General features: G+C 39.5%; 1 protein-coding gene across 3 annotated transcripts in view; it reads left to right on the top strand.

The window, feature by feature from the left end:
* Window positions 1–21,282, top strand: part of LOC116940824 (receptor tyrosine-protein kinase erbB-4-like) — a 285,921-nt gene that overhangs the window by 128,746 nt on the left and 135,893 nt on the right. For all 3 annotated transcript variants that reach the window (XM_032951051.2, XM_032951049.2, XM_032951050.2), the window contains exons 2-4: window positions 244–395; window positions 5,850–6,042; window positions 20,763–20,888. In XM_032951051.2, the coding sequence (XP_032806942.1) occupies window positions 244–395; window positions 5,850–6,042; window positions 20,763–20,888 (471 nt within the window). The remainder of the gene's footprint in view (window positions 1–243; window positions 396–5,849; window positions 6,043–20,762; window positions 20,889–21,282) is intronic.

The following is a 21,282-nucleotide window of genomic DNA, read 5'->3' as shown; positions in this document are numbered from 1 at the left end:
TTGCCTAAAAACAAATATGGATCACTATGTCTTTTATAAACTATAGAGAGACATAACCTGGATAATCATCCAAAGTTGGAATTGAATTCCGATGACGTGCTGGATTGTCTGCACCTACCCCAACAAGGAAATGGTAGACCAACTTAATGGTGACATTTGCTAGCCACGTGTCACGAGGTAAACCGCAGACAGCGCTTTCGTAATAGTGATGGGTATGCCACTGCTTGTACGATTGTGTTGCAGTTTGCTCGGGGACAGAGAACAAGCTGAGTCTGAGTGCCACAAGGGACCTCCAGTACCAGGCGCTTCGGAAGACGTACGAGCATTGCCAGGTGGTGCTGGGAAATCTGGAGATCACCAACATTGGCGCTGACAAGGACCTCTCCTTTCTGCGGGTAAGAATCCCGTGATGGTAAATTTCAGGTTCACTGATTACCGCAGTCACGACTGGCCTGCCAAAATTGTATGACACCTTTTAAAGAAGCCATTGAATTGAACTATAGCTCTCTTGTAAAGACAATGTGGTGCCATTGCAATCTATTCATTACCTGGCATTCTAATCAACATCAACCGTGGTTAATCCACTGCTGGATGAAGGGCTTTCCCAAGCTGCTGCCATTTATCATGCTCTTGTGGTATGATAATCTAGCGAGGACCTGCACACAAACTTCATCTCCCTGGTGGGTTTCCTCTCTGGTCTATCCGGTTCCCTGGCTGCCACTCCATCGTTTTTCTTTGCCATCGGCCTCGAACGACATGTCTTGCCCAATTCCACTTACTTTTCCTAACCTCACGTAATACACAGGTTTATATAAAAAGCTGTATGTGTGGCCACAAACACCTGATTCTCAAGCCCTGAAGCAAACTCAAGCAGAACTTACCAGTCTCAGAGTCCATTTGTTCAGCCCGACACATTTCTCCAAATAATTTGGCGATGCTGCTCTGTTGGCAGTGGGGCGCAAGCACAAATAACCAAAAAAAACTCAACACATTTGTCAATAATACTGTCACCTTAACAGCTAAAATATATAATAGTTGACGTTTCAGGCAATGGCTCTTCATTACAGAAGGAACTTTTGATGAAGCCAGTCACACTGATCTTTCATCACTGCCTCTGTCCACCTATAAGTTTGACAAACATTGCAGACAAATACAACAAAAAATTCTCACCTATATTTTGTTTATAGCAATTTTTTATTCAGTTGTCAAGCGGTGAAATACTGTTTAAAATTATTTGCCTTGAGTACATTATCATATTTCTGAAATATTACACTTGAGTTGCTTTTGCGCATATTTTAGGCATCCATTGGAATAAAACATGAAAGGTTGATGTTTTCCAGTGAGAATCTTTACATTATTGTTAAGCATTTTATCTTATTTCATTGTAATAAATGTTTGGTCGAGAGCTCCTATAATCCACAGCAATGTGGGCAGTGGTTTTAAACAGATAAGCAAATTGTGGATAACATTGTTCCATTAATTCAATGATTTTTTTCCTTCTGGCCACATGTATTATTGGCACACAGCACACGGACGTTAAATGGGTTAAATTAACACAGCAATTGGATTTGTGCCGGAGCATTGCATTTTAGACATTGTAGCACGTGGGAATTCTCACCTTCATGCAATCGTAGAAGAACCCTGGTCTAACAAAATTGTTGACGTTAGAAAGTGCCAAGGCTTGTGGGTTATAATGGACGATGTGGTGTACCCATCGACCGGGCAAAGTAACACCTCTGGCTGTACGTGTGTGCCGGCTTGTTTACTTTACGTGGACTGCAAAAACACGTCCACAAATGGAAATGGCATTTGTATAACCTGCAGTCACCGAACTCTGCAGGGTATGTGAAGCCCCTTTAATTAGTTTTGGAATGCAATGGGAACATTTTCAATTAAACAAGCTGTGCCAGAGTGACTTTTTTTGCTTAAACATACAACTATTCTCAGCACCGCTGGGAATCTGAGTTATCGTGGGGAAAATGTCTTCCACTCTGATGTTATTAATGAATCCCAGTATCACATAGAGACACATAATCCTAAACCAAAAAATTATGTAAAGTAAATAATTGGTTGCGCGTGCACCATCTATGACATACTGAATAGACAATGAAAGATGTTATAGACCGATATATGTGTGTGCTTTAGTGGATGGTGTAGCATGGAATTCCATTTTTACAGCTCAATAGAGCTGTATAAAAATTGCACGTGTTTTTGTTTTAGACGTCTGCTCTTGAGCCTGTTGTTCATATAACATTGCATGAGCTAGGAATTTACCACCAACCCACTTTGTATGAATTACTCTTCCTCATATATAACATTGTTTGCAGAGAATTACCAAGTTGTTTTGTATGCATGCTCGATATTGTGCTCTTAGCATGGCATAAATAAAAACAAATTTGTTAATGATCATAGTAATTCAGATATAATCATAAGTGACTGTAATGTCTGACAATGAGACGTAAGGCCCAATTCATGTGAATACGTTTTCAAGCTTTAACAGAATTCCATAAAGAGCTGCAAATTCCACAAACGTGATTCCACCAAAATTGACGAGACGGTATTTTGCCCGATTGGCCATGTGAAAGGGTGGAGCCCAATTCCACACTCATCATTGGAGTGCTGCGGGAAAATCAGGGCCGTGTCTATTGATGTCAGAATTCTCTCCCTGTCGAAAAGTTATACAATGAGGCTCCATCCGTCTTGCATACACTCTCATGCTCACGTGGAGCAACAACACACACACACACTAGCATGAGTGTGAGGGGGAGTTGCTTCACCCTCCACTGAGGTGGTGTGCATTTGTAACTCGATGCCTTCTTTGGCTTAGCATTATATAAAACAATTAAAGTGATGATCGTGATGAGGATGATGATTATGATGCTGCTGATGAGGATGATGATGATGATGCTGATGATGATGCTGCTGATGATGCTGCTGATGATGATCGTGATGAGGATGATGATGCTGCTGCTGATGATGCTGATGATGATGATGCTGCTGATGATGATGCTGATGATGATGATGCTGCTGCTAATGATGATGATGCTGATGATGCTGACGATGGTTATAGAGGTTATGAGATGATAATGCTGATGATGATGCTGATGATGATGATGCTGATAATGATGATGCTGACGATGGTTATAAAGGTTATGATGATGCTGATGATGATGCTGACGATGGTTATAGAGGTTATGATGATGATGATGGTTATAGAGGTTATGATGATGACAACTTAAGTTAATAACAAATGAAGATGATGACAATAATAATATTGCAACAGCTCATTATAATCGACCAAGTCACAATCCACCAACCCACACCAATCCCTATCCCATGGCAATCCATTAATCCTTGTCACCAAAGCACGAGATTATGAATGTGCACCACGCACCACACCAAGTGCCCATTTAAAGCCTGTGGGGGTTCAGAATACATTTCACTTTTGGTTGCTATGGCCTAGAATCAAACTCAGGTTGCAGAGTTCGTCGCACGGTGCACAGATCACTACCCCACCACTCCCCACACATAAATACTTCTTTACACCAACGCGCAGAGAATCATAGCATTGGATTTATAAAGGGCTGTACATCCCGAATGCTAACCTCAACCCTGGCATTTCACCTGCCTTTCTTTAGATTTTATGGTAAAATTTCATGATCGCCTTCACAGTCCAAATTCGATATCATACATTCATTGTTGACTCGGACACATCTCCTCTCCAAGCATTCATTACCTCATTCTTTGTTTTTGGTACAAGCAAAACGTCTGTTGTTGGAGCAATGTGCCTGTTTACATTGCCAACATTGTGATTGTTTTTTGTTAAATATAATTTAAGCACTATTTTTTTTCCTGCACCTCTGAAGCAACCTGCTCCTCTGTACGGATTACTTTCACGTTGTTCCTCTTGCTCTGTGCTAATGCACCAATGGATATCCCTTGCAAACTATAGCTGAGTAGATGGCTGCATGGGACTTTCCGTGTGTGACATGTCGACATTGATTGACTGACACATATTATGGTGTCCAATACAGCACGCACCGTGAAGCAATATCAAATTAAAAACCAAGCACATTGGAACTAAAACAGTCCAGCATGCGGCAATCATTCTTTAGACAGCGAGGTTATCCTTGACTGCTTCTGGACTGCCTGCCAGGCTGCGCCCACAATATGTACAGTGGGAGCTAACAGATGTTTATTTAGATTTTTTAAAGATTCCTGGCATGAAAATAATGGGACTTTTAAACACAAACACAACTTCGTACAATAGATGTAATATATTAGTTTTATTTGAGCCATTTTTAAATGACAGTTTAAAAAAATGCACGTGACTGTGTTGTTTTTAATCTCTTTGCTCGTCTTTTTATGAAAACGTTATTATTGTCATACTTGATTTTTATGGCATGTAGCACTCACGTAACCATCTGTCTCTCACCAAGTTATGTTGGAGCCAGGACATTCAAAAGAACTCTGAAATTGCAGGCGCACACAACTGCATGTGCATTATATTGCATGAAACGAGGCTTGTGGAGACATTTTTAGAAATTGCCAGTCGCATACCAAATAGACACGGAGGTTTTCATTGTGGACGGATGAGTGTTTTCAGAAAGAATACACAGCAGGTACGTAGCTGTTGTTGTCAGCAGACCACAGAAGGCTTCGATGGCCAGGCTACATGATTGTGGCAGGACCACCAGCCAAGTTTATGCTTTGAAGAACATTGGCGCAAATACACAGACCAACAATGTAGCCATGCGTTTCAGGATAATGGATGGGTATTGTTGTAAACCCACTGAAATATCTACGGGTCACAGTTGCAGCATCAGGTGCGACCTCCTGGATCGGCAGGTTGCCAGCCATAATGTGTGCGCGTCCCGCTGTGTCTGTCAGGCACGACAGAAGCTGTGTCACGTTGCTTAACGCTTCACTGCAAAGTGACTAGCACGAATGTGCATTCCCCGTGCATGGTAATGGCTAATTGTAGTATAGCAGGCTCTTAGAAGAGGATATAATTTGATTTGAGGGGAATCAAGTAAATTGGTTTTGTTGATCGGGCAGCTTAACATGCAGATCCTGTGTGGCATTCCCCCCCCTATTAAGAAGCGTTCGGGATGTTAGAGCTATGAGCCGATCAGGCTCTGAATTGCAATGCCTGCAGAATAGATGCAGTGTATTGATGGCAGTCTGGCTAAGGCATTCACACGATGATTGTGTACCACTGCCATGTGAGAGCAACAGTACCAAACTATTGTACCTGAATTCTCTTCTGTGTATTAATTGGCGATTTAGGCCTTGCGAACAATGCGCTACAATTGCCCAACAGTGTTGTGCATTTTGTAGGGCCGAGTTCTTGTCCACGTGTTTTGCACTCCAGTGTGTCGTTGAACAGAATACACAACAAGCTTAGAGGTTTGTTTTATTCAATTGTTTTACCTGTATGCAGAACCAGAGTTATTAATTAGCTGGTTGAGCACAGATTCTGCCTAAATTAATCATCATTTTGAGATGGGGTCATATTTGGAGACTCGAAAAATCTAGCTTTTGCTTATCATATTTCTAAATAACAATTTGTAAGCGTTAGAATTTTTTGGGTATAGAAACGTCAGATTCAGGTTGAATTACAACGCCTAAAAGAATGCATAGTAGACGTGAGGTTTTACAAAGCCGATAATGAATGCTCGTGATAGATGCTACCTGGCTGAGCTGGCAGATCTAGGAAAAGTTGAGAATTACTTTAGCCAATCTCCAACAAAGTGACATTTATACAGGGGATGATGATGATGATGATGATGACGACGATGATCAATGATGATCCGTGATGATGATAATGATGATGATTTCTACAACAGGCCATCCGGGAAGTGTCTGGTTATGTGCTGGTGGCCATCAATGAGTTTGAGCGCCTGCCACTTGAGAACCTACGCATCGTGCGTGGCACCAAGCTGTATGAAGACCGCTACGCGCTCAGCGTGTTCCTCAACTACCGCAAGCACGGAGGCATGCGCAGTGGCCTCAAGGAGCTGCGTCTCAGCAACCTCACAGGTGAGCTTTTCATCTCCAATCTCGAGAACCCCCGCCGCCAACCCCACAAGGCAACTCCACCGGTTCCTCTCTCTCTCTCTCTCTACTTTCAAGCCTCTCATCAAAACCGTGTTCAACTTCCCGTGGCATTTGTGCACCCTTTACTTGTTTCCTTTGTGAGTGGGTGAGTGAGAGCGGGTGAGTGTTAAGGCGAGTGTTAATGCGAGTGTTAATGTGAGCGTTAATGTGTGCGTGTGTTTGGGGAGAGTTTAGCACACGCCGCGCTACGAACCCGGCGACCTGATTTCGATTCCCACTCACGACCAACACCACCAGTGACTATTATCTGAACCGGTCCTGGGCCTCCCCTAGGTCGACTCAGGCTCAAAAATGAGTACCTGGTGTGATGTGTAAACATCGTCACTGGGTAGACAAAGGGGCCCAGGCGTGGTGCTGGCCAGCCACCCCCTCGTGTGCCGTGCCGGCCTTCATGGGTGGTCACTCACAGCACTTGCCCCAGCAGTCTGTTATAGGCTATTCGAGGGATCTTTGTGTATTTGTGTTAATGTGTTATTTTTTTTACAAATATCCTTAGTTAACGCTTAATGGCGTGTTGAGTTTCTTTCTAGGTCTGCAGTGCTAATGGGTTTTTGTGTGTATTCTTGTGAGTGTGTGTTTGGCTCTTAATTAATTAACATACGTGTTTGTGAAATCATATCATATCTTGCTTTATAACTGAATGAAATGCATACGCCGTTTTATTTGGTTGAATAAAGGCATTTGTGACGCAGTGAATACGTTATAATCTCAAATGAGCTGCTCGTGATGGATTCTACCCAATTACATGCAGCTCTAATGAAGAAGATAGTGCCAAATCAATGCATAAATCACAACACACAATGCCAGTGGCAGCCATTAAGGAGGAATAATTATGTTTTTTTAACGTTAAATTGCTCAACGTCTAGTCGATGCATTTTCATTTGACAAAGCTGAGCTATTTCTCCAACATCTTACTGGAATTCCAGTGTGGGATACAGGACCAGGTTGCGCTGTTCTTACAGATGCTTGTCTGTTCTCTTTAACCATTGCTCAGCTGTTTGGGGAATCGCTGCCAAACTAATTGCCAGGCATTCGTGTTAATTATCGTACAACTATTCTCGGCAAGTTAGCAGAATGACCATTAGAGTGATTGGACAATTCACGAATACATTTAAAATGCACAAGCTTAAACCACGCTTAACTCTTACAACAGCACATGGGAGGGGGGGGGGGAGCGGTTGATTGTTTTAATCGAGTTTAAGCTTTTGAAGACGTTTGATGTTTGCAGTGGGTGAACGTTTACTCAACTTTTTGGAAATCCTTCTAATTGCTCTTTACCATCTGCATCTCAAGGTCATTAAAATTCTTCAATTGAGCACAGCAGGTCTAAGGACCCCTAGTGTGTGAGCTAAATCAGGGATTCCGATACCCGGAGCCAACATCAATTAGACGTGAGTTCAATAGCGTGAATTTACGGATGCAAAATAGTTCAACCGAATAAAAAGGCCGTTTTAATTAAGCAGTTCCCACTCTGTATTTTACAAGCATTATTAAAACAATAGAACACCCACACGCATTGATGCAAGGCAATGCCAAAGTGCGGTGCATTTACTTGAGAATTTCACGGTTTCTTCAGAAGACCCTGGACAATTTAATTCAGCCTTTGCAACAAAAATATGCTTCTAAAATATCAGCCAACAATGGCATCTAAATTAAATCTGCGGAAGTTGCGGTTATTCTTTATCTTTTTCAGTACTAAATGTGCGCACTGAGGCCCCTCGATGAGCCTCATCGAGACAAGATGTGTTTGTCTGGTCCAACAATGATGACAAGCAACATTTAATTATAATAAACATAATAATAGACAATGATATTTGTTTTAAATCACGAGATAGTGTTCTTTCAATTTGATATAGAAGCCATGTTGAATGGTGTTTAGAAAAAGCATGTCCTATCATGTGGCTATTATTACCCAATCATAACATAAATATCCTTATTTACATCAATAATTTACATTGTGAATGTTAATCATCATAATATCTTTTATTTAAAAATCCCTCCTTAGGAAAACGCAAAAACAACATTTGGACCAGATAAACATGTTTTCCACTGCAAAGATTAGATGCTATTTGAATGCAGGTTTTCTAAGGTCTTAGTTCCAGGTAAATACATCTTGTAATTAAATTTACGTCACTTGTAAAAAAACAGTGTTTCAAAATTACATGTTGTACTTTGAAAAGGGTCACATATTTGAGTGAAATGGACTTATCTGATTTGAAAAGAATACATCAAAGCTCATGCTTAATAAAGCAGTGGTGGTTTATAGTTGTCTATTTTAGATATTTTTGAAAAGAACTTGTCACGTTGCTTGCATTTTGTGAGACTGAATAGTTTGTGATGGCATAATGGGAATGCAGAACATTGTCATTGCATTATGAGAGTGACATTCATACGGAGTATATATTGTGGTTGGGAATATGCAGTATGGTGATTTATGTTCGTGCATAACATAGTCATTTATATGTGTTACTTGAAAAATAATTGGACTAGTGGTGTATGCTACTGTGTTTGCATGCATAAACAGAACATCAAGAATGCCAAAATCCAATTACTACTCGAATTGTATCGCAAGTAGCAGATATATTTATGCACAGTTTACCTTCAGTAATCATATTTAAATGTAATGTTTATTTTAACAACATACCACCAAATTAGACCTCTAACCCTGCACTGTATATAGGAATATCTGAATGCGAATTTGGCTTCCTTCACAATTGCATGGAATGGAGTGTACTTTGCCTTTTTATATTTTATTATACTTATTCTATCATTGATTATTGTTCAAATATAGCTGAATGCTTTGCTATCATTATTTTTCTTAACAAATGTGGTGTGTAAACCAGTAACGTACACGTGTTATACATTGACTTTGCCACTGAACAAATCACCCAGAAAGCCCCCAATCTCATCAAATCTCACGCTTCGGTGGTGACCATCATAGATAAAAGACAAGTGTAATCGACATCGTGGGCAGTCGAGGCCAGTGCAGAAAAATCCATTATTGTTCTCCACTACCTCCACCTTCAACCCGCACTGACCAGCGTGGTGAAGTACAGTCAAACATCTCTGATTATCCACAGGAGATGTATTTACTAAAATGGTTGCTGCACATATATGCTGTTTTCTCCGTATTGTCAGTCTACAAGTCACATACCACGTTTGAAATTGATTCAAGCTTAAGTATGAAAAAAAAAACCAATGGTATGTAACTATGGCTAGAGATCTCACTCAGACAGTAGCCGTGGTACATTCCAAAAGGCTGGCATGTGATTGAATCAAGAAGAATGCGTTCACTTATTTATTGTGGAGTTGTTTTGTTTAAAAAACAGCTCGGCACACAAAATAAATAGGGATTATATGTATGTGTGTATGTGTGTGCAAAGAAGTATGCTGGGCTGGTCAGATGAGTCTAAAGCGTCAATAAAGACGAAAGTGTTTCTCTCGAGTAAAATCCTAAAGGTTCAAATGTGTCGTCATCTTGAACGAGTTGTGTGACGTTTCGAGAGTAGAACAGTCCCCACGTGATCATCGTCGATGGAGGAACGCTCACCGTGGAAGTAATGGCAATTAAACCCTTTGAGTGTGTTTAGCTCTCAGATACAATTCAAACGATCAGTTAGAAGGTCATTTAGTTAATTGTAATTTGACGTATAGTTATTGTGGCAATGCGCTTGCATTATTGACTGCATCATATCTGTCTTCGCCGCCATTGTCTTAAGCAGCTGTAGAGCCGATAGCGACTACACTCATGGACATCATCAGCACTTTGTCTTCTACAGCTTCCTCCTCACTGTCATCTTCGTGTGTGAGCAAGCCTTCATTCTGATACTTCCTGCGAAGTTCGGAGCACAAAAACCTGCTTTAAAAGTTTCAAAGAAAGAAGTGTTGTGATATGGAGGCACCAAAACATGTCCATGAGTTGGTGCGGAATGGGCCGCTATGCCCTCTCCTCAGTGCTCCCCACTCATGCTACTCCCTCAAAGTATTATGGACGGTTTTCTGGGCAGTGAGAGTTTCCTCATTTTTACAAAAAATAAATCTGCGGAAACTTTCCACTTTTGTTGGCTCAACCATAACCCTAACTCAGCTGTAACCCTACCTACTTTCAAAACGGATGCCAATCTACCAAAACGTGGTGTAATGCCAGTTACGTGAATGCGCGCTATCTCATTACAACATGCAATTACTAAAACGATTAAACTGATCAAGTGTGCATCATCTCTCCAAGCTTCACATCTGTGTGTTGTTATTAATAACACAATGGATTTGGCATGAATGACCAAATTTCGATTTAAAGCTTTCGTGACTGCAAGGATTCATCTTCTTTGGTTCGTGAGAATTTTATTGCGTTATTTTATTTTATCAATTTATTATTTTATTCTCATTCTACGTGACTTTACCGAAAGAACCAAAGAAGATGAATGACCAAGTTGAGAAAGTTCCTAACAGTTGGGAGGGAATGCAGAGGGCTGACTTTTCATTGAGTGGAGCTTGATTCGAGGTATGACAAACAATCCAATTTAAAGAATGGCGTTACTGGAAAACCATAAAATAAAGGTATTTCTCAGTATACTTAATCGCTTTGGAGAATACACATGATTAAAATGTACGTATTGTGATTGGATACGTGCTGCCTATATATTACCGATACTTAGTCTTATGCACTATAACATGTTGTAATGCCTCCACTGTATGTTACAATGCAGTGATTCCACGTTTACTTGGCTAGGATTTATTTAATATATTTTCATTAAAAATGTATATATTGTATCCTATCTTACTCGCAGTCTGAATTGGGAAACCACTAAATTTAGACATGTAAATGTAATAATAATTTGCATATGTTTTCAAGTGAGTGGGTTAGAGAAAAGAGGTATGACCCTAATTCCTGGGGTAGAGCATTCTTAGTAATTTCAAATAAATAATGAGTTTTATCCCTTGAGAAACATGTCAGAACTAATATGTTCCATACAGATAAGAATTTTAATTTTCCACTGTGTGTGCATGTGTGTGTGAGCATGTTTGGTGCTGGCCACCCACTCCCCTGTGTACCGTTCCGGCTTTCATAGGTGCTACTCGCTAACAGCACTTGCCCTAACAGTCTGTTAATGCATATACCGAAGATTGTTGTCCTTGTGCACGTGTGTAAACTTGGAAATCTGGCTTTAGCAGTCTTCTAAATCGTAATATTTGAGAGTGTAATGCGTTTCAAACAGTAGCAGTTTGTATGTGTAATTATGGGGGGGGGGGGTCTATGTCAAAGATCTGTACATCAAACATTTTACAGTGAATTTAACACGTAGGCTTTCGCGACCAATGTTATTCATCATTTATTTTGTGGGTTTGATCGTGTAAATATAAATGTGTCGACCGATTAGCACGGTTGGTTACATACGGTGCGAAATAAGTTCATCATAAATACCTACACATAGACTCGTTCCGGCAGCCTTTGAGCCAGAATGTTGACGGTTAACACCCACCAAGATTTAAATGTGATTAAACATCATAATTTTAGCTATTTCGGATACTGTACATTTATTCGACATGCTGCATCTCGCCGGGTCACTTAATGTCCACTCCATAGCAATGGGCCCACGGTGTTTTGGACATTTGCGCAATCCGCTCCGTGGCCGTGAGAGCAACAACAAAAGTACATTATTACAATCTGGCGCTTCATCAGAGAGTGTGCTAACAACTGCACCTTCCAGCTGCCAGACGGGGGCTTTGACTCCTCGTGTCACTGATGCGTAATTGGGGCTCTCCAACTGAATGTCGCATGCTTGCTCGGCGACAGCAGATGCGATATCGCTTTGAAAGACATCAGCAGTTTTTATTTAAAACTAGCTGTTGCACACGAGGATGTTAGCAAGGATTTAAAGCTTACAGTTAATACTCAAACAGCACGCATTTTATAAACGTTTAATTGGCAAGAATTAGTGCCAAATAAAATAACCGTGACAGTTTTTTTCCCTGGATTAAACATGCTATTGCCATTGAGATCAGAGTGTTTCACACAAAAAGAACCCTTTCCTGACCTCCCGATTATGCATAGTTTACAGAGATGCAAATTGCATGATCTGCATGCAATATAAGTTTCACTGTTTTCCCATTTATTAATATTGATAGCGACAATTAATGCAGTTTCTGTGTGGACCACCTACGACTCTTGGCTCGTAAAGTGCTGGCCAATCAGCATGTTTCTTTTAGCATAAATGCGAAAGTAATTTTAGTAAAGGTGATCACACGTGCATTTTTTAATAGCCTGATATGCCAATTTGAATAATAAACACGAACACAGCATGGTCCACATAATTACAGGGATCTATTTTTCATTCAACACAACGTTGTATTTTTCAGTCCAGGTCAAACGAGCATCTGCAAATATTTATCAGCTCTCAATACACATATAATGGGAAAAGATGAGTAAATAATAATAATGCAAATGTTACTATTATATTTTACAAAAATCTTGATATATTGGTGCTTTTGAACAAGAAAGCACAATCCAGCATATGCATGAATTCGGTAATGCTCTCCAAAATTCAATTATCCTCGAAGGTATTGAAAATGTGTTATGCATGTGTACTACCTGCTATGACACGTGCATCAAAAACGTAAACATCCATCAATAAACTTCAGTGTGCAAAGAATGAAGTGTTTAAATAGGCATGGAGAGGTGCATGCCAGCAATTGCATTGAGAGACAGAATGACAAGCATGTGGATTCTATAATACCGTGTAGAGCAGGAGAAAGACTTGTCGCACGAACTATTAAGAAGAGTGTACCGGAGGAAGGCGACGGACCCTTGGCACAACCACTCCATGGATAGGCATGAGGTAGTAGCTACCCCAGGGTATTCACAATAACGAAAGACTTACTGGCATTATTATTATTATTTATTGTGTGATATTGTCTGGGTACAATCTCTCCCTCCCCCCTTAAAATACACCACGTTCCCAAACGTTGCCCCTCCGTGAGAAGTATGGCAGTGAGCTCGATCGCTCTTCACTTGCCCCGTGGGCCCCTGGACTTGAGCTTGTCGTCCGCAGAACATCTGTACCCCTCTCCCCCTCTCCCCCCACCATCCCTCGTGCTCTGTACCGGGCTCTTGTTTAAAATCAAAAGTGAGTGTGCTTGGGCAGGACATGGTTTTAGAAGGGATGATGGCCAGTGGTGGACAATGATGATGAAGTGCCAGCCAAGGGAGCGAAACGTGCCTGAGAGAGGACATCCACTGATGAGATGGGGCAATGTACTGTGATATGTACCATGCACTTGATTTACCTTGCTTTGAAATAATATTGTTATCTTTACAGCACTTTGTAAAGTCACAATACAAAAGAGATACACTGAATGCAACGGTTGATAAATTCCATGGTTTCGTGGAAGAACTGAACACAATGCCATTTGAAAACAACAAATAGCCTTTTGACTATGGCCATTTTGGATTGTATACATATCTTCTGTTGGAGCTGTGGGGATAATTTTAAATATGGCTACAGCCAAGCCTTACTGGATACCACTGATTAAAGTTTTTTCTGAGGATATTTATCAATACTGTTAGACTGTACAGATTTTTTAGGGGGGCATTTCTTAAAATGAGAAATTAAACCAACACGTTGGCTTCTCATCACTTTTAAGTAATAAGAGTGGCTAAATGCAACTACTGATGAAGTGTAACTTCTTTAGAATCAGCATCGTCATCCATGCTCTATCAACAGCCGGATGTAGGCGTCCCCATGTGGTCTCCGTCCCGTGATGGAGCGATCCGTCCAGGTCCAGCAAGCGAGATATTCTCGTCACTCCATCTCCATGGTGGTCAGCCTCTCAGGCGTGATCCCTCCTTCAGCTGTCATTCTGATTCGCTGCCTCCAGAAGGGAGAGATGGGTGTCCTGCAGGAAGGCAATATTGGCCTTTTGCCTGTTGAGGTGGGATAAGACACCCTGCCGCCTGGTTGAGGCCATTAACGTTTGGAGTAATAATGTTGATCTGAACCACCGAGGGCTTGATGTTATCTCAGAATCATAAGCAGAATCTTTAGTTATCCTCTTTTTCATATGTCCAGTAGCGATGGGTCAAAAAGTTTCAACAACAAATGATCGGAGTGCAAAGTATAGGAAAGGTAAGCAAATCACAAATACTAAATACATGTCTCAGCCATTGACCATCATTCCTCCTAGCAATGTATCCTACCCAAGCCTACCTTTTTTTAACGAGTCAACACGATGTTTCAGGTGCATGCTCTCATCCTCACGATCCCCTGGCCTCTCTCATTGCAATGCCAAACGTGAAACCTCTCTGTGCTACTCCGTGCATTTTTTAAAGATTTCATTCTCTCTTAATTGTCAGTGTTCATGTTTCTAATAATTTGTCATTGCAAGGTGAAATGCAGGATTTAAAAAAAACTGTATTCATTAGACACGTTGATGTATTACTTTTCATGATCAAGTTCAGTTTACAAAAGTATTCTAACCGTGCTCATCGCCACCTCTTTATTAAATCAGATGTATTTTGGTCTGCCTTTAATCGTTGTCCAGGGTTCACACATTGTGTGAATACTCCAGTTGTGTCCCATGCCAACGTAAGTCTGTATTTCTTCAGTGAACATATCGTGCGTGACTTATTGTTTTGCTAATACTTATCTCGTTATCACGTTCTACGATATTTCCACGAAAACAATTTCCATTGGATGTCATCACGGCTATGTAATCAGAAAATATAATATGGTTCATTGTGTTTAAGACATTTGTATAATTTACGTAACTACCCAAAGGCATTTGATTCGGTGGAAACTGATGCAATCGTCCACACTGTCAAACAGTGAGGGCCAAAATGTAAAATATTGTATATGTATATTTATAAATTATATACAAGGAAGAAACAACTAAATTAAGATGGTATAAAGAGAGTAGTCGAGTAGGCATGGGAAATGTAAGTCAGGAAAGAAGATACGCTGTCACCAAAGTTGTTGTTCACAGAAAATGTTTTTGTTTAAAAATGGGATTGGGGGAAATAAACCGAGAGCATAAATTTGGAAAACAGTGAAAATTATAAGACAAATTTATAGTATACGTTAATTAAAATAGTGAATATAGACGAACAAAAAGCCGGCAATCGCACAACATAGTTTCGTAACATAAAGAGGGAGGATTTAAATCATTACGTTATTGTTGTTGCCAATAATTGCTATTATGACTTAAAACTTTCGTGACTGCAGGAATTCATATTATATGGTTCTTTCGGTAAAGTCACGTGGATAGAAAAAATATAATAACGATTAAATAATAAAAATGAAAATAAAGTGAATAAAAAGCAATCGTCATCAGGAGAAAAAAGACGATTGCTTGTGTTGCGATCGAAACGTCGTGATATATTTATTCATTTTTAGTCACTTTATTTTTATTATTTTATTGTTATTATTTTTTCTATCTACGTGACTTTACCGAAAGAACCATAGAATATAATTGTTATTATCTTTCTCAATTAATGTATAGCCCACTATCCATAAAGCACATTTTTAAATATAACAATTTATGCTGATTAGTTATATTTACTTATTGCAAAATACATTCCAAGCATGCTATTTCTTAACAGTAAACAACCAGCTCACATTCTGACTTTGCTTGTCTGGTCTCTCTATATTATAACCCGATTTAAATGGAATACTTCCTCTCTATCCCTCTCCTGTAATATCAATTTATATATTTTGAAGTTCTATATAGAGTCTAATTTTCCAGTGTAGTAAACTGATTGTGTCCGGGAGATTAAGGATGTGGGAATAAAAACGTAATAAAAAATGTGGTCATTTGAGTTCATGGATAAGCAGTAATCCCTTTTGAAACTTTTAGTATTGACATGGTACATTAATTTCCCCTTTAAACTAGTTTATTCAAATATATCAACTTTAACTGGCAATGCAATTGTGATATATTGTGAAGTTGTATGTAAATTTGCATTCCTTTAAGCTCGAGTTTTCTCTTGAGCACTGCTTATAACAGACGTCTTATTGAAATATTCGGATTTATATAAGCTTATTAAATTCAGATTAATTTTATAAAAAAGGACCATTTCTCACTGTACTGCTGTTCTCATGTTTTTCATACATCTGCCACTTGAAACAGAAGGCTAGATGGGAAAAATCTAAACAATAATTTTCAAAGCAATGTGTCCTTGGTATTCGTGCTGGAATGAATATTCACAGATGTGGCTTTGGTTCGGATAAAATAAGCATTATTATTAGCCTCATGATGCATTCATATAATGGTGGACACGTATCATCGTATAAAGTAATGCAAATCTTGTATGATTTTTTTTATATATACTATATATGGGTCATTGTACAAATCAACACATATACAGCATGTAAATAAATAGTTACATATTGGATTGATATTCCTTTGATTTGGTGTCCGTCACTTAAAGCAGGTTAGGATGCGTTAATATTACATAGCAAAAACAAGTTCAAGTATGTAAATGTGGAGTTAAATTATACATTATATAAGTTGTAAGTATTCATCAAATATAATTGATTTAATATTAAAATAGCATTCATATTTAGATCAATATGAATCAATGCACATGCAAACTCACTGTCACATTAATATCAGATTAATAAAAAAATTCAAGTCACGTATACGTTAATATATTATTTCAAATTGCACTAGTGGTTAATTTTACCCCAATATATAATTGCACATTTTAGATCAATTTTTAAGCAAATATTTTGACATGCTTTTTTGGCGTCCGTTAACAAAATACATGGATGTTCACGGCCATACACATAATACGCAAACAATGTTGAACCTAGTGTCCTTTCTGGTTTCCACCCATCAATAACCACATTTGATCAATGCCCGCTAATGGTGCCACTCACCATAACCAATTGAATGCATCATTTAGGCAATGTAAAGTGTGTCACGTATGCACTGGCCAGATCGACAATTGCCATACTAATTGGTCATGCATCGAGGCCACCTAAGCTACTGGTATTGGTTGTGACCGTATCACTTCATTTACAAGTTCAGTTATATAAACAATTTACTGGAGCACCGAGGAGCCTATATTTGATATCTCTTGTCTGGTATGCAGGAGGTCGTGAGTTCAATCCCGACCGTGACGCCTGTGTATTTAGAGTTTGCATGATCTTTCCCTATCGTCATGTGAATGACGATAGGGAAAGGTAGGGAACCTGACATGCCGGTTTTGCCCTTCACATTCAGAAATACGCATTTAGATTATTTGGCTCCGATAAATTCTCACATATGAAAAGCAACTTCTGCCAGCTATCAGTTGTGAGAAGGTCACCTCTAAACTAGAGCTAATAGCTCAGTGCGTATTACCTAGTAAATACAACAGTAAAAGTTTAGTAATCAGGTATATAATCACGACTGGGAGATATTTCAACGGAAATATATATTTCGGCAGATATGTCACGAAGTTGACAGATCATGCGTAGATCATTTTGCATCTCCAATCATCTGCCCACGGTTCAGTTGCACCTCTCTGTTTAATGTCCCGGTGTTTGCTGGCGTACCCAGTGTACTCATTCAATAACCCATGCTCAGGAGGCATCGTATGTTTCATCTCTCCTGGTTTTGGTGATCCCAGTGACACTCCACAAAGTGGCGCAAGCGGTGGTCTGGTAGATTTTGGTTGGACGGAATTGGCTGCAGCAAACGCGGCCGTGAATTGTTTTTTTTTTGTTCCAGACCCCAGTGATGAACAGCCCACGAGTGCTGCCCTGACAAGGAAACCCTGCAGAGGCAGAACAAACATCCCTTTGCAGAGCAGATATCAGAATTCACCTGAGAGCTTGGAGATTGAACAAGACAGGTCTCAAGAGCTGTGTGATTTAGTTGAAGGAGCAGAATATCGCGCCTTACAATTGCAATAGCCAAAAGCAAGCGGTTGCGTGATGAATTGTAATAGTATCGTTTAGATTAGCCCACCTGCATGGAGTTTTACCAAGAAAGCTTACAATAGAAATGATTTATGAATGACGAATGTTTGTTTGCAGATATTCACCATTCCACACATTTAAGTTAAATTAAATATGCAGCATTATATAACTAAAAGGTGATGACAGTGTACACTTTGTTTTTTTCGGTAAAGTCACGTAGGTAAAATAAAATAAATGAAAACAACTAAATTAAATCACGACGTTTCGGAGGCAACACAAGCTTCCGTCACAGCAAAATTGCTGTGACGGTTTCCACCTGAAGACGGAAGCTTGTGTTGCCTCCGAAACGTCGTGATTTAATTTAGTTGTTGTCATTTATTTCATTTTACCTACGTGACTTTACCGAAAAAAAACAAAGAGTATGAATCCTTGCAGTCACGAAAGCTTCAAATCTAGAATTAAGTGATAACAGTGGTTGTGATCTACCGTGAATTGTATAGGTATAGACATATTTGTATCGGACATTGTGGGTCAAGGTTGTATGGTTGATTGCATTCTTACGGTATTGTTTATACAATTTGATGAGTCCATAGTTAAGATCTATCTGAGCATCTGCATTAGCAATAGATCATGAGGTTCATCAATCACTTGAGGCATTCTTTCTGATGACTAACATCACCGAGAGAAGGTGACCATTAGCTTTTGAGAGCAATCACCTGCGTCTATAGTTATTATAGAAACGAGGAGACCCTTTGACCTTGTCATTTCTGCCATGGGTAGTTTCAGATAATCATCTCAATAAAGACATGAATTTGCCAACATTCCGCCCAAGGCCTTTCACAGCATCGTGGGCTATTGTTTCGCGTTGGAGCCAAGAGGGCATTGATTCTCTCATCTTGCTGGAACAAAGACACTGCAGGTCGTCGGCAGCTTTGTGATGTTTGTAAATGGGGTCTAAGCTACCCACAAAATAAGCATGCATATAGTGCACAGTATTGCTATTTTATGTAGAAATTACAGCTTTATCGATATTTTGTATCTATGAAAATCGGATTTTTCGCATGGACCCAAATTAAAACTGTAAAAACAGTGTAAGATGTTTTAAAAGTAGCAACATGAAAAATAGCTGGATACATTTATTTGGCACTAGCAATTGCAATCTGTCTTTGGCAGATGCTTGTTTCAAGGCAGTGTTACTGTGGGCAGTGGTTCAATCACATAAATATTGTCTGCTTGCCTTCAGGACAGTGCTTGAGTGCTGGCTACTACGTTGTTTTGTCTTCACTAAGTGTGCTTGTGCCAGGTTTTTTTGTATAGGGATTGTGGTAATTATATAATGTTGGGTTTTGGAGTCATGATTATAGCATTTACTTGCTAAGAGGTCTGTTATTTTTCTGAAGAGACGTGTTATATTGTTTAATTAACATTGAACCGTAAGAATCCGAAGGGCACCATTTAGTCTGCCTCTTTGAAGGTCTAACTTTGACACTGCATTCAACGGATCCAAGTGTTTCATCGGCACGGCTCTCTGAATTGCAGGAACTACAACTGACCATATCGTTACCTAAGCAAATGCATTGGTGACGCTGCGTTGAGCAGTGGATGCACAAGCACGATCATTAACAACAAAAACAACTGAACACATTCGTCAATAACGCGGTGGCCTTAAAGAAAAAAAAACATACGTCTTAGGCAATGATCCATCTTCAGCGCACATACGTTACTAATAATACGTAAAAGCATTTAATTATATATTGCATTGCTTTAATTATACCGTCCATTGCATTAATGCATTTTACTGTACACTCTTACTATATTTGCAATATTGTATGATATGTATAAATACAAAAACTAGGATCAGTAAATGTTGATGAGCGTGCTGCGGTAATGCTGCCAAGTAGCACGATGATTGTCCTCTAATGACTGCACTCTGGTAAATAGATGTCTAATGATGTAGATATGGATTTGTTTACGTAGCAACTGCCGTGAAAACGCACTTATGCACTTTAACTGTTTTTTTAAACATCTCGTTTATACCAAATCGGCTCACTGCTACACAACCATTTGCTGATGGCTACCCAGATGCATTTTTCTTGACCACGAAATAAATAGCACAGTTTTCACCCCCCCACACCCCTCGTGACATGAGCCTCTGAGTTGTAAAAGGATTAGCCTGCACAATTTTTACTCACACCATATGCCATCCATTAATCACCTTGACTGAAGCATAATGAGCGTGAAGTAGCGGAGAACAAACAACGGACACATTCGTAGAAAAAAGAGAGACAGATTGCAGTGGAAATGTTCTTAACAAAATGCTTTAAACAAAATGGGAAAACGAAGTACCGTATGAGTTTTATGGAAATAACAAGAACTGTAGTTCAGTGAACTGCATGTTTTGTTTTCAACTCATTTCAACATTGAATAACATTTTTAACAAATAATTTCAGATGGAGTGCAAGCCCATTGTGATGGGTAGTCAGTTGAATAAGTATAAAATGAATGCAAAAAATATTCGTGTGCGGACTGATGACACGTGTTGAAATGGATTTAAATGGAAAATTAAAAATCACCACTTAAAAAATATATATATCCTTGAAAATATGTAGCACGTAAATGAGTGGTCCTTGTTTAAATGCAGGGATGTATTTTCTCCTAATAGCACAGGTAAAGTAGCAGAAGGATGTGTGCGTAATGGAGATAAATGCGTCGATTGTAAATTGGTTGCGTTTCCTCCCACAGAAATCCTGAACGGAGGGGTGTACGTTCGGGAGAACAAACACCTGTGCTTTCAAAACACCATCGAGTGGCGTGAAATTGTAAAGGAAGGGAACATTGTGAACGTGGAGAAGGACAACAGCACCTCCTGTAAGCAAGGGGGTAAGGGGAGAAGGGGTGGCACCGCCCGGCCATTGCTCAGTTTGGCGTGCCAAGGCCGTAATGGGAGTTCTGTGGACACTGCTGCAACACACAGACGCTCTCACCCCCCACACACACACAGCTTGGCCATTCGTCTTGTTGTTCATGCTCAGGTATAGCCCTGAGACTATAAAACGAGCACGATTTAATTAATTAAATAGGATAATAAAGTGTTGTGTCGTGAACTACACTTAATTTAGTTCTATTTCGCTTATATCCTTCAAAAAAAGTAATTGCATTGTTTTTTTTTCACACCTGAAGACGGACCGCTTGTGTTGCGACCGAAACGTCGTGATTTCTTTTATTTTATTACTTTTTTCTATCTACGTGACTTTACTGAAAG

Source organism: Petromyzon marinus, chromosome 10 (assembly GCF_048934315.1).
Source record: "Petromyzon marinus isolate PM22_M1 ecotype Great Lakes invasive population chromosome 10, UKy_Petmar_22M1.pri1.0, whole genome shotgun sequence".
Taxonomy (NCBI): Eukaryota; Metazoa; Chordata; class Hyperoartia; order Petromyzontiformes; family Petromyzontidae; genus Petromyzon; species Petromyzon marinus.
This window is presented reverse-complemented; position numbering and strand designations above follow the sequence as displayed.